The following is a 15,596-nucleotide window of genomic DNA, read 5'->3' as shown; positions in this document are numbered from 1 at the left end:
AAACCATTCCACAGTAGAGATGGAAAATGACTTGTTTGTTAATGCTTCTTCCTTGTTTGTGGATCCCAGAGATGAAATGAGTCTTCCCTTGCCTCAAACAGGCTATGCTCTCAGGTCAGCACTCAGCAGATAACAACTAGATGATAAACAACTCCCTTTTCATTAACACCAGGATGAGGAAATATGGCATTCTGATCACAAAGCAAACCAGCTTATGCAGATTTCCACATGCCCCACCAAGCAACCAAAGATATATAACTTAACCAAACATACACAGTTTGTGACAAGTCAGAGGAGAAATTGGATGGTTTAATTTATTTATTTATTTGATTTATATCCCACCCATCTGGTATAATTACAGGCCTCCTCAAGGTACATTCAACACATTCCCTGTTCTTATCTCCTTTTAATATCTCCAGTCAGAAAGAGACAAAATTCCAGCTATGGCAGGAAAAGGGTAAGGAATATGCTCCCTAAGCAGCACAGCTAATGGTGAGGAACTGTGGGAGTTGCAATACCACAACATCTGGAATTCCCACACTTCGTTGGGGGAATGTCATTTTTTTTCACAGGAGGACCATGCTACATTGTTTCTTCACAGAGTGGAGCGGAATAGGAGTCTACTTCTTTTTGAGTCAGCATGACTGCATCTGGCCTAACAACCCCTCTTCCTTTCTTTATTCCATTTCAGCCACTGTTCTCTTTGTATCTACTATAAACAACTATAATCGAGCCAGTTTGAGCAGAGGGCTTCCAGGTGATGTTTTTATTGTTCAGGCACTTCACCTCAAATACAGAAACTCTGTCTTTAAGAGATCGATATTTTCTGACCACTTTTCATTAAGGAAGGAAACAGTATAACTGAACCTTTTGACTAGGAGCACTAGGAGTGGTCGACCTGGAAGCCCCCTCAGTGAGCCATTCTGTTTCTTTCATACATGTATTGGAACACATACGAATACACAAATGTACCCTGTTTTCCCAAAAATAAGACCTAACCTGAAAATAAGCCCTAGTATGATTTTTCAGGATGTTTGTAATATAAGCCCTACCCCAAAAATAAGCCTCAGTTAACCCTCCACCATTGCGCAGCAACCAGAAGAAGATGGCATGACTGTATTTGAATAAATGTAGATTGTTGTACATGGGGGGGGGAGACATCCACTGAAAATAAACCCTACTGCACTTTTTGGAGTAAAAAATTAATATAAGACCCTCTCTTATTTTTGGGAAAACACAGTATATACGGCACGGTATAGATACACATACACATACACACACAGAGAGAGAGAGCCATGGTTCCCTGGTCAAGCCCCACTTCTTGGAGTCATTCAGCCACACTACTTTCACTCATCCAGGGGTGGGAGCACCCAGGGGGTCACATGTAGTGGGCATTGTGGAAGTCTGATAGGAGCCATCTCACTTCAACACGTTTAATTTCCCAGACTCCAAAGTACTCTGGAGAGTTTAACACAAAAAAGGAATTCCTATGGCTAGGCATTGAAAACAAGTATAACAACCCTGCAAGGTAGCAATCATCACTCCCACACACAAACACTGCTAGAGAGGTACGCTAGCCTAACTAATTTCTCTAACCCTTTTTATACAAGTGAATAAGTTATAAAGCACCTGTTGCCCACACATATTAAGTTCCTTTCATGCTCTGTCAGGACAAAAGACAGATTCCTGACTTGATGTCATTGCCAGTGCCCAAATCTACATAAGGAAGCAGGCTGAGTTCTTTCAAGTTGGAGTTACAGATCAGACATTAGTGTCTTGTTCCAGCAGCTTTGATTATCCTCTGATAAAGATAAGGAAGGAAGTTTCTGCTCCCCAGCTCAGTCCTTTCTTTGTAGTGTTCAATAGCAGGAGATGAGATGAAGGTGTGGACTGCATTTCCACCCTGACTTTTGCCTGTGAGGTAAGTTTCCCAGGCTCGCAGAAGCACAGAAGAATCCAGCAACTGAATTTCATTTTTATACACCTCAGGTTCTTCATTTCTTCACACATACGCAGACAGTTTTGTTTTATTTTCAGTGCTTTACTGGGGTTCCTGGATACTAACCCAAATTATCCTTTAGGTGAATCTTCTATTTTCTTTTGTAAAACAGCTGAAGTTTAAACAATATCTTATGACTAGACCTACAATACTTCAGTGTGCTATCAATCTGCCTTTGTGATGATTCAGTATGTACAGTGAACTTCACTTTCAATTAGTATATCATCTGTTTATTCCCTCTACCATTCACCTCCTTTATTCATTTTCCTGTAAACAACCCCATATTTTCAAATGAGCTGGACTTTAGAATATTTTCAAGGGAGCTATTTGTTCTTTGTTGAATTTCAAGGGAGGCACAGTCCCTGGGCAATTAAAAAAAGTCTGCCTCAGGGTAGTATCTTGGCACCACTACTTTTTAACTTCTCCACAAATGATAGATAGACGTTCCCATACTCCAGGAGTTTCATCTATCCTGATGATTTTGCCTTGATAATCCAGGGGGGAGACTTTGAGTCCATTGAGCACCAGCTAAACTCCGGATTAAAAGTTGTTCCCTTATATTATCAAAATGACCAGCTGAAACCAAATCCTTTAAAAATACAGGTCTGTGCCTTCCACTTAAAGAACAGAGAAAGCAGAGGGAAAGCTTCAAGATAGCTGGGAAGGCAAGATTTTGGAACACTGTTCTACCTCAAAGTATTTGAGTGCCACTATGAGCTGAAATCTGAGTTACAAAAACATTGGCTAAATGCAAAACAGAAAGTTGCCACCAGAAATAACATACTTGGGAAACTGGCTGGGGTGCCCACCCGCAAACAATAAGAACAGCAGCTTTGTCTCTATGCTACCTCACAGCAGAATGCGGTCTGGTATAAATCATGGTATGTTCATAATTTCAAATTGTGCAATGCCCTGATACAAATAAAGAAAGAGCAGAATGAGCAATTAAGGCAAATAATACCAGTAAAAAGCAGTATTTATCAGTCTCAAACAAAATGCAGTGATGACTGAATTGTATTAACCTGTTACATATAACACCTCCACCTTGAAGTTAAATATAATTTTTCTGGAATGCACCTAAAGGCTTGAGAGTGCTTAAAGCATTAGGCATGTTTAACCACTGATTTATAGAGGTAAGCTGATGATCTCACAGCAAGGTAGACAAGATACGGAGATTACTTATGCTGCATCTGCACATGTGGGTAAACAGTCACAGAATAGATGCTGCCAATGCAGATGCTAAGTGCACAATTCTATATATTTACTTAATTAGAGGTTGATCTTACTATGATTTAATAATTTATTTCAACTTCATTAGATTTTACAGATTTATGCAGATATTTAAAATTTTATTATTTTAGTTATGATTAAAGATACAATAGTCTGCTCTCACATGTAGAAAGACAGCAGAAAGGAAACAAAATCTCATTCTAGCCATTTGTCCAACTGAACTTTATAAGTATGCTTCAGCAGTTCAAATAAAATGTCTACTGTTTAAATCTAGAGTTCTACTGGATACAGGATTTTTCTCATAGCTTTGGTGAAAATATACAATTTTTGTGTTTTTATGTTAACCAGCTCCTGCATATTCTCCTATGCCTATGTGTCTCACTGTTGGTCTGTTTGCACTATGAGTAGCATCATTCTGATAACATTTTATCATGATACTGATCTTCCTTAACTATAGTGCTCCAAACTTCATGCCCAAAGAAAACTGGTTTACATATATAAAAGTTCAGCCTAGTATTCACATACCATCACTGGTAATTTCAACTATTTTTTCCTGGTGGTTTAACTAAATTCCTACTCCCATTTCTGTTAGAGGGAGGCCATGTTAACTAGCCATGTTAGCCTTCTCTCCCCCAGCTAAAGAGAAACTCTTTGAGTTTCAAAAAGGCAGAAGGGGAGAAGGGGGGCCAGATTGACTGTGAATGCCCTCTGTTTTAAGAGATGAGCCATACATTCCAAATTGCTAACTGAAGATGAGCTTGAAACCAACATGCATGCTGCAGCTGTTTCCATCTAAGAAGTATGCTTGGCCTCTATACCATCAGCCATGTGAATTTGGGACATTCAAAAAGAGCACATAAGTTTGGAACTCCCCTCAAGAACTTGATGCACAGCCTTGAGGAAGATGATTTATCATCAAATGCTGTTTTGTTGTATATTCTTAATGGTTGATTAAAGGTATCACCTACTCCTGCATTTATATTGTTTCCACAACTTATCCTGATTTTTTCCTAGTTTTTCTATTTATACTTAAATCTATCTTCTGCTATTCAAAGTATAACTCTTAAGAAGATACAGAATGCTGCATATTCCTCAAATGAAATCAGATGTATGCTTTCCTTGCTTACGTTCTGGGCATCTAAAACTGGTGTGGACTAAAATCCTTCCCTACTCTACTGTGAAGAGTCATCCAGTGTCACTGATGCTTAGGCTGAAACGGACTACAGTATCCTCAGTTCCAAAGGGATTCAGCTTCCCTCACCAAAAGCTAGGACAAATCTAACTGCCTCCGGTAGCCATGGAGACTGTAGAGCATGAAGATTTAAGTAGGATCAATTTTTGTTCACCTTATCATACAGTCATAGCAACTGGTGCATAATCATGTGCTTGCCTATCTTTCCTACTAGCGGCTCACAGAATGCAGATTATTTGAATCTGAAATGGTAGAATTTAAAGATCACCATAAATGACAATAAGAATATAGTATATGGATGGCTACCATTTTATTAAGGACAAATTATTTTGCTTAGCCTTTCAATACAGTGACTAGATCACAATCATATATTTGAATATAAGGATCATAGCTGAATTCTAAATTTATCCACTTGGGAAACAGTTTCACTGAGTACAAAGGCATTAACTTCAAAACATGCTGTATGCTTAGGATGGCTGTCTTAAACACTGATAGCATTAAGGTAATCCACAGCAGGCAGCAAATTACTTGCAGTGGAGTTTAGTTTCTGTATTACTAAGAATAAAGTGCAATTCAATGGACCATGCACAGATATAAGCATACACACTATGTCAAGCAATGCCCACAGGTATTTGGCAAGCTGTGTGAAGGACACAAAAGCATAACTCAGTTAGAACGCTTTTTGTACCAGAGTACTCTTATGTATTTGTGGAACTCAGTATGGTGTAGTGGAAAGAGTGATTGACTAAGGAGAGTGATTGACCAGGCTAAGGAGACCTGAGTTTGATTCCCCACTTGGCCATGGAAATGCAGTGGGGAGGTGGAACTGGTAAAACCACTCCTTAAATACCCCACTTACCTTAAAAGCCCCTTTAGAGTTGCTGTAAGTTAGTTCCAACTTGACACAAATAGCAATAACAGCATGTATTTACAGCTAAACAACAGGGTTGCAAGCCTGTACTCACCTAGGACTTAAAACAGCTTGGTGTCAAGCAAGTTCTAGCTTCATTTTCAGTTAGACTACATTTATATGGTCCACTTGTCATGTCGTGAGATTTTTTTCTACATGATAGGAATCATTTTCAAACATACGTTAATATCCCTATTTCTAATACTTCAAATTCACAAAAGTTCTACTTTTAAAAAATAGTAAAATACTTTTTCACCAGAGTGTTTCACTGGTAGAATTAAAATACTGACATGTACTGTTTAGCTGTACCCAAGCTACTGGATGTATTTTTAGCAGGAGTTTCACATTGCACCCTATAATAATCTCAGTCGCATGATTTCAGTACATACTTGCTACCAAAGCAGAGATTTGCTCCATCTCCTTGTGGAGAAAACATACTAAAGAAATAGAAAATCACACATATTTGTGTTTGCATTGATTTGACCAATATTCTCCTGTTTGATTCAACAAATATGCATCAAATTCCAGTGTTCACATAGCTGAGTTCCCAGTGCCAGAAAAGGTGATACTTAAAACAAAAATTCTCAAAATGAAGACACATTTTATTAGCTACTTTCACAGTTATTCAAATACAGTTTGACTTTCTCAGAAAGGAATTAGAAAGAGTCTGTGCCTTCATTCATTACACTGGAACATGCAAGTTAGAGATTATTCATATAATGTTCCTGACATCATTACCAAAAGCATATTATAAATATACTTGTTAAAGCCATACACAACACTTTCTCTCTTGCACAAAAACCCCCTAGTAATTAAGCCCAATGTTCCCTTATGAGTGAAATACATATGAAAACACAGATACAGAATCTTCACCATGTAACACAGAAAAATGACAGAAAATACCTGCTGTTGGTACAACACCAGAATCATAGTGCCATGGAACAGTTGGTTACACAACTATTAAAACAATTAAGCCATAGGTGTCCTAAGGCAAAAAAAAAAGAACACAACTATTCTACAACAACCTAGTTTAATATAAAGATAATTATCTCCAGTTACATCATGATGACAGTGGAGCAGCCCTATCACTGGAAGTATCATTCCACAATGGACATAATTTACTATGAAGTTCCTTTGTACTCATTCTGCTAAAGTGAAAGCTCTGCCACAGCTCCCAACAATTTATTTGGGATTGGCATAGGAGAAGGTAATTATGAGATGCTTCAGAAGAGAACTTGCCCATTATTTTTCTTAATTGAAACCTTAATATATGTCACAGATAAACATGGTGTTCAGCTTTATAATGTGGTTCAAATGGGGAAAACAGTTATATGACAAACCAGTTGATTAAAACTATCATGTGATCAACGGTACATTAAATGGCAGTCTTCCCAGTGCCTAGCTATAACATGTATGTACAAGGTGTGAGAGAGAAGTATGGGGGAAATGTGTAAATACAAATCAACCAAAACTAGTGACAAAGAGGAAAGAATACTTGTGCTGTCAAACCTTTATGAATCAATGGTCCGGTACATCGGAATGACTGAATGTTTCCCACCATAAGTCTCACGAAAAAATAGAAAGGGAGCGCTGCACTGGAAGTCCTCAGATTCGACTAATTTCACCATTTATCTCATTATCAATCCCTCCCATATTCATTTTGGCTCGCATTTCATAATGTTAATTTCAGGGCACATCATGTTCAGCCTTTTCCGCTTGAGCTATCTGATCTCAGCTTATTTCACACATCCCAGTGACTGCAGCAGAAGATGATGATCTTATGTCATTGCAGCCAGGATAAAACTGACTCCAAAAGGGGAAAAAATAATCACTGCAGACTTTCTAATTACTGCTACGCTACTGTGGCATAATAAACACCCTGGCATGGCCTGCAGTAGAGTTAAAATAGTTGTTGTTCCAGTGTGGTCTATCTTGGTTTTTAAAACACAGATAACTGCACTCGGTCTAAAAGGAACAGGCCACACAGATGGCAAAGGGCAGAAATGTTTACAAGCTGAACTCAGCATTTTCAACTTCTTCAGTTTATAGTTCACATGATTTTGATTAATGCCAAATATGCTACTAATTTCTGCTACAGGCTTAATAGTAACTGCAGATGCAAAAATCGGCGGGGGGGGGGGGGACCAAGCTCAGGCCTTTTCTTGTCAAGCAACTCATACAAAAACTTTAAGAAAAGACTAAATGGCTCTCAAGGTAATAAGGGGAAGGTCAGTAACTCAGGTAAAGGTAAAGGTTCCCCTTGACAGTTTTTGTCCAGTCGTGTCCGACTCTAGGGGGCGGCGCTCATCCCACTCTTCAAGCCATAGAGCCAGTGTTTGTCCGAAGACAATCTTTCCGTGGTCACATGGCCAGTGTGATTTAGACACAGAACGCTGTTTACCTTCCCACCGAGGTGGTCCCTATTTATCTACTCGCATTTGCATGCTTTCGAACCGCTAGGTTGGCAGGAGCTGGGACAAGTGACGGGTGCTCATTCCGTTGCGTGGATTCGATCTTACGACTGCCGGATCTTCTGACCCTGCAGCACAGGCTTGACTTATTTATTGCATTTCTATGCTGCCTTTCTCCTGACAATGGGACTCAAAATCTGCCTTCCCTGGCCTTGCAGGAAGATAGGCAAATGCCACTGGAGCCAACGTCTTTCTTCACTGTAACATACATGACAGCTATCCCTTTTCTCCAGGAATGAAAAGGGAACACTAAGCCTACAAGTGGCCTCCATGTTAGCAGCACAGAAAATAAGCACCAACTTCTTTTCTTCTTTCCTGCCTCAACAAATCTCTCATGAAAAAAGGAGACAAGCACCTTTCCTCAGACAGCTGAGCATAGTGGGATAGATAGAACTCATCTCCTCCACCCTCCTTTTTCTCTCTGGGTCAGTAGTGATGGGGGATGGAAAACGCTAGATCTGGTTTTGATTTGCAAGAGGAGTAGAGGCTCTTTTCTCCAGCAGAGAGAACAGAACAAGAAACACCTTTAAATGGAATCTCCTTTGCAGGTAAAGCTCCATTCTAGAGCAGTATGTCGGACCGTTACCACCCAAACCTGAAGGATTCTATCCTGGGTAAAGCAAAGGGAAGGGAATGGTCCTATATAGACTATCTCTAGAGGAGAGCTTGTTTGTTTGATGAGCTGATTTTTGCCTTCGCTGTGTCAATAAAGGGTGAATGCTCACTTTCAAATAGAACAACCTGAGGACTGATTTCTCTGTCTTGGCCATCTGGCAGCCACTCTTACATAACAATAAAATAGTTGTTTGCAATGCTGATTTTGTTTACCATTAAGTTCTTTCCAGACAGTTTCAAGTTTAGCAAGGTTGATTTCCCAACACTGTTACCATACCTTCAGCCAGAATTCTTAGCAGCTTAGTACATGTTCTCTACCTTTTCCGAACACAGTAACAGACCAAGGGTATTGTGTTTGCATTTCTTTAACCTCTAACCACCAAGGTGGTGAATGTGTTCAGGAAAGAGACAGCTTAACAGCCCAAGGAAACATTTCCTGCATGCCATATTTACCTTAGTAACACTTGTTAACAGCCACATTCTTGGCAACATCTTAAGGACTTTGTCCTGCTCTCTCTCTCTCTCTCTCTCTCTCACTACACACACACAAAGGCAACCCAACAATTATAGAAAGTAATGAATCATTGTGCAACATCCACCAAACCCATATTTTCTAATAATACAGCTAACATGACAGCAATTATTCTCAGACTTAACACACTGTGCTTGGTTTCTCTTTTCATGGGAGTCCTCTCTCTGTTCCTATCACACAGTCATATATTTATTGTACATGCCAGAAAAAAAATTATTACACTCTGAGAGAACAACAGCTCTCATGAACAGTGACATTACTCTTAATTATTGTTACTATTAACAAACAGCATTTATGAAGTGTTTCATATGCATGGTTTTTAGTAATTCTCAGATCATCTCTTCAGGTGGGCTGGTACTACAACCTCAGTAACATAGATGGGAATGCTGTAACCGAGAAGAAGCAACTTACTAAAAGTAATCAAATAAATTAATCGCTCAGACCAAGTTTGAACTAGCAACGTCCTCGTCCACTGCCACTCACTCTGCCATTATATCAGCCTTCTTGAGGCGACTTCCTTTAGTGCTAAACTATATCTCCCAGCACCCAGCTAGCCCAGTGTGATTAGGGATGGTGCGAGCTGTAGTCCAACACAGACAGAAGGCAAGAGATTGATGATGGGGCTGCATTGTACAAGTTCTTAAATATATTTAACAGATGGACACACACATGGACGGAGAGGAGAGAGAAAGAACTCTTATGGTACTTACGAGTTTAAAACAAAGGTTTCTCTTTTTTAAACTTTCAGATATTTGTATTTCTAAGCAACACAAACATTAATTAATAAAGTAGCTTAATACATTTTAAATGTCAGCAAATAATTTTTAAAAATTAATGGAAGTTTGAAGAAATCTGATCAAATCTCATCTTTTAAGAGCCTGTACCTCTTAATGCATTCATGAATAACAGTACCAAAAATCACATACATTTAATGAGAGGAGACTTACTTGACAGTAACTCGATTAGATAAATCCTGAAGGTCACCAGGATGAAAAAGCTGTGCTTCTTTTAATCCAAGATTTTCACAAGCTTTCAAAAACACATTTATATTATCCTGCAAAGAGAGGTTGAAAAGGATTGCTTAGTTAAGCAACGTAGAGGAAGAGGCTGCAAATTGATCAGATGAAGTTTCAAAGTCCAGCACATGGAGGTCCAGAAGACTGGTCTTCAGTGTCATAAATACAAGCAATATTTCATATAAATCCTTGGACTGATCTCTATAACTGACAGACCATGTTAAAGATTACCAGGTACAAAGCAGAAATGCACAGCCAGTAAGAAGCAATCTGCATTTGATGTCAGCTCTGCAAACAAACGCCCTCTTTCTAGCTTTGCATGACAAGCCTCACCTCTCACATTTAAAAATAACTCAAGCTACTGACATTCACCCACCCAGTAATGGTTGGCAACAGAGGAATTAAGAAGAGGAACACTGTTTCTATGATTATAGACTGATTGCAGAACACTGCACCTGGAGAAAGCTAATACAAGAGTGAGAGAAAGCAAATGAAAGATGAGAGCAAAAGACACAGCACAGACGTGGTTTTCTCTGGATAAAGTAGAAAACATAGGTGTGGTCTAGCAATGACTTACTACACCTGTTTTGGGCCAGCTGCTTGCTGATTCAATGAGAGAAGCATACCTGCAGCATGACAGAGGGACCCTATAGCTGGTGCTCTCAATTTTTGTTCACAGTATATGTGCATCTAAAAGGGAATGGTTGGCTTGTAAGTGTAAAATCCTGTCATCGGTGGCTAAAGTATATACCTTCTAAATAAGCCTACTAGGAGTAGCACTTGGGAGACTGAACCCTAATGTCTCTCAATGTGAAATGAGTAATCTAAAGCTTTTGCCCTTCTGTGCATTCTCTAAAAAATCTAGAAGGTCATCTGTCCCAGAAAGATGTGAGTTGATTCACATCTGTTGGGTTTAAAGGGAGGTAGTGTCCAGCAACTTCTGCAGGACTACAGGCTGCCCATCTCGATTTTGTGCAACATACACCAATTGCACCAAACTTCACCCCCCCCCCGGGTCTCTTTCTCATCTTCTGCAACTGATATCTGGAACTTCCACTTCTACTTTTAATTAATCACATTGTGATCCCCACTACGAAAAATAGTTGTCCTATGGTGGCTATACCAGTAGCTATATAATGACAGTTAGGTATGAAATCAACTAAATTAGCATAACAAACAAAAGCATAGTGTTTACTGATGAAAGACAGTCATGCTCAGGATTAGAGATAGATATGAACTGCCGGTTTGGCAGGAGGCTGAAAAAGTGTTCCGCAGTTTGGCGCCCTGCACCCATTCAGAAGCAGCACCCTGGCTCCCCTGCCCCACCTCCTCCAAGTGCTGTGTCTCAGTGGGCAGCTATTGGAGGGAGCAGGGTGCCTAACCACTGAACACTTGCTCAGCTGTCTGCCGAACTGGCATCAACCAGTAGTTCGTGCCCCTCTCTACTAAATGTTAATCTTGGGTGCAATAATTTTCATGAGACATTCATTTTTCTCCATGGATACCGTGTGCAACTGAGATCTGCATGATTTGCCAGATTATAAAATAGCAATCCAATGGCATTTAACATTTGGATCTGCCACCTATAAAAAATTTCATGCGCGCGCGCGCACACACACATACACACTTATAACACCAAACCACTGTGTGGTCTCGCAGAATCTTGCCAATTATTTATATTAACTGCATACAAAACACAGATATGCCTTACATCCTCTCTTCCTACCTCAAATAACCTTTGACCTATTCCACCGTCCACCCTCACCTCAGTATGCCTACTTCCCTGCAGTGTTGCTTGCTATATTAAACCTGATCTCGATAATACATTGTTCTCATACTGAATTATTATTGTTTACGGAGAGCTAAAAATTCATTCTATTTATGGATACGAAAGCTGCATTCCCTTGGCCAATCTGACAGTTGGGTGGAGAGCACAGGCAGAAGACAGGGGCAAGAATTATATATACTGAGCTTGCACAATTTAAGGGGAGTCATATATCAAAGTACTGAGACATCTGCCCTTTCTGATTCTATAGAAGAATATGACAACCAGAGTGGTGTAGTGGATAGAATATTAGACTAGGACTCAGGAGATCTGGGTTCTAATTTCTGCTCAGCCACAGGAGCTTACTGGGAGACAGCAATGATAAACCACTGCTTGAACACTGAACATGAAAACACGTCATGGAAGAGAGAATTTGCATAATATGTAGCAGGTAAAATTATTCTGAATCTTAAAAATCCCTTACTTCTTGTCAATTCCATCTGAGAAACACCTCCAAGCTTTTCAGATGTTTGCTTTTTTTTCATTTAAAGTGTTTAAGCTAACACCTGAAGTGGGAGTCACATGTTCTCCTTATGTAACAAATGTGAATTTCAGAACACACACCCCAGTGTACTGACAGCACATTATTCAGCTGAGACAAACAGCTTTTTAATATTAGCAGAAATACAAGTTATGGCACATCTTTAACATTCAACCCCATGGGTGAGACTAAGCTAATTAGAACATTTGGTTTAAGGAAGAAAAAAAAAACACACAAACATTTTCTAGGTTATCATAAGATCTAATGCTCCAATACACCTTCTATACACTTTTCCACCTTAATTTACATTCCTGCCATTCCAGTTCTTGTACTATGACAACCAAAGTTATGCAAGCCAAGTCAGAATCAGGCTTACTAATTATATATATTAGCATGAAATATAGGCACAGAATCTACACTTCCAAAGGTTTGAGTCAATTTATACATACAATCTTATTCAGTGACTTTCAGTATTTATTTTTGAGCACCTGAAGTTTTTTCAGTAGTATTTTTGTTTCATTCTCTTAATACCATAAGATTTCAAAACCACTGGCAAAGGATTGTCATATCGACAGCTACATTAGGACAATCTAATAATGCACACTGCAACACCACTGCATCAAGCTTATCAGCAATTGGAAGGAAACCTGTCAATTCAAATGTTTTTAAGTTGGCTGTTTTCAATACTAACTATTCAAACCAGAAGGGAAAACCTTCATTTCCCATGTTTTAAGTGCATGTTTAAGGTATTTTAAGCAACCAATAAATATTTTCCACCTAGCCACTCAACCTTTCATCATATTTGTTCATTTACTGTGTTTTCTAGGAAATATTCTGATGTCTTAAAGTAACTGCAATCTGATTTACCATATCTCATAATATCTCATATAGATAATAAATAAAAATAAAGTAAAATACATGGTAAGCAAAGTAAAGCAGAATACTAAATATATTTAGCTATGGCATACGATCTCAATTTTTTTTCCCCATGACAAAAAGAATGTATGCTGAAATATTTCACCCATCAGTTATTCTTTTTCTGTTCCTTTCTTTTTCTGTTCCTTTTCTAGCTCTCTTGGTTAGTAATGAGACATGGGGGATGAAACAGAAAGGACCAACTTAACCATCTGTGCCTCTGAAAAGCACATTTACACTTTGGGTTTTGTGGGTCAAAGCATGGATGAGGCACCCCATCTTTTCTTGGTATGCTGGTGAGCACATCACTCTCAGATTAGCTCAGAAAATAATCTCTCTCTTCTTCCCACAAGCCCTTGCTAACCCCAACAACATGCTTTCTGCCCAAACCCTCACATCCTAAAGCCTCCTGTCATTATCTTACAGAACTTCAACTTTTTAGGCAGCCACCAGTGGCAGCAGGCTCATTTTAGAGATGGGACACCAAGGAAGACTTGGGTCAATTAAAATCTCCACCTGTTGCCCGAAAAAGCGTTACACATACATAGAAGACAATGAGAGAAAGACAGTAGTTCCAACTTCCTCTAACTAGAAAGGTCCAGTTCAAATGCAGTATTTTGCCATCGAAGAGATTTCCAGGCCAACCCAGTGGAATACACTGCAGTATTTGTGTGGTGTAAAATATATTTTCCTTAATTATTAAAAAAATAGTTAAGTATTCTTAAAAGGTTGAGCACCTAAACCATGGCCACTCCTGCATTTCATCACCTATTTCAACTGCAACAATGTGGATCGTAACTGCACAAGATTAAGCAGGAAGGAAACAGAATCCTAGGCTAAAAACTCTGATCTACAGAGTTATAAATAAGCTATTTTATACATAAGGAGTTCATTATGTTGACCATAAAAGCTTATGATTCCACACTTAATTCAGGACTTTGCTAGGCACTCGATGTGGTAACCAAGCTAGAGCTATGTGCTGCTATCCACACCCTACTCAAGGGGGTTGGGGAGTACAGCCTATAAATAGCTTTTTATCATAAGAGAACAAAAAGCCTTTGTGAGTAGCTGTGCATCACACATATACTAGGCTTACTTATTGTCTTTACAGTATATGGAAACAAACAGGGAGTTAGTCATAAGACTAGAAAACCAAGAATTTCCTGACACTAACCTCAGCTAACTATGACATTCCATCTGTATAAGGTGGTGGAGAAGCAAAGTGAAACTAAAGTTATAGACAAGAAACATCTAACTAGATCACTACATAGTGAGAGTGCACTGAGTTTTTGGTATTTGAAAATATCTGAGACAGGAGAAAGAGTGTAATTAGAAGAGAAGGATGTAAGCAATTCTAACACCCACAGTAATTCTACAGCTTGGAAGTAACAATAATTAGTTCCTTGAAATTAATTCATTCCCCCCCATATGCAATAACCACTCTACATCACAGTGTAAAAGGTAACTACATTATAGTGTAACTAAAACACACAACAGTGTAACAGTAGTTACATTACTATGATCTCACCAAATATTAAAGGAGGAATATCACATTGCTTATGCATCCTGGTATAATCAGGGACGTGGTGGTGCTGTGGGTTAAACCACAGAAGCCTCTGTGCTGCAAGGTCAGAAGACCAGCAGTCATAAGATCAAATCCACATGACGGAGTGAGCTCCCTTCGCTTGTCCCAGCTCCTGCCAACCTAGCAGTTCAAAAACATGCAAATGCAAGTAGATAAGTGGTGGGAAAGTAACAGCGTTCTGTGTCTAGTTGCGCTGGCCACGTGATCACAGAAACTGCCTACAGACAAAATGCTGGCTCTACAGCTTGGAAATGGGGATGAGCACCGCACCTAGAGTCGGACATGACCGGACTAAAGGTCAGGGGAACCTTTACCTTTATACATGGTATAAAGATATCATACACTCTGCTTATTGTTTAAGTGCTCACTCATGTTGCTGAATAAAACTGAAGTGAATGGAGGGGAGCATCATTTAAAAGAAATCCCTCAAAGTTACTGTTTTAGATACTTTCTAAAACTATGCCAGTAAAGGATTACATTAAAAGTTATTTATGATGATAGCAGCTAACTGTTTTTAGGAAGGGATTATAACTGTAACTGATTACCTTTTAAAAAATAATTTGCCAAACTTTCCTACTCTCTCTCTCTCTTCTCTGTCTCCCCTTCCCAGAACCTCTGCTTCCACCCTCTCTTTTCCTATGAAAGCTCAGATGATCAGGAATTGCATGGGAGCTATAATAAATATACAGCCAAACCATAATGCACATCCTTGCTTGTTCTTCATGCCCTATGTTCTAATGTTCAGGGGAATCATGCTTTGTTCAACAGTGGAAGCAATTGTTTTCTCTCTGTGTGGTTTTTTTTTTAAGTTTAGTTTTATTGACT

At 39.1% G+C, this 15,596-nt stretch overlaps 1 protein-coding gene across 13 annotated transcripts in view; it reads right to left on the bottom strand.

Annotated features, from left to right (window-relative positions):
- LMO7 (LIM domain 7) overlaps positions 1-15,596 on the bottom strand; it is a 163,417-nt gene that overhangs the window by 73,867 nt on the left and 73,954 nt on the right. For 11 of the 13 annotated variants that reach the window (XM_020783502.3, XM_020783503.3, XM_020783504.3 and 8 more), the window contains exon 5: positions 9,897-10,003. In XM_020783502.3, the coding sequence (XP_020639161.3) occupies positions 9,897-10,003 (107 nt within the window). Of the gene's footprint in view, positions 1-9,896; positions 10,351-15,596 lie in introns of those variants that run through there. The other 2 variants (XM_078390772.1, XM_078390773.1) reach the window with 1 other exon arrangement.

This window comes from Pogona vitticeps, chromosome 3 (genome assembly GCF_051106095.1).
Source record: "Pogona vitticeps strain Pit_001003342236 chromosome 3, PviZW2.1, whole genome shotgun sequence".
NCBI classification, from domain to species: Eukaryota; Metazoa; Chordata; class Lepidosauria; order Squamata; family Agamidae; genus Pogona; species Pogona vitticeps.
Note: the sequence above shows the minus strand (reverse complement) of the source record. Positions and strands in the feature narration are given on the sequence as shown.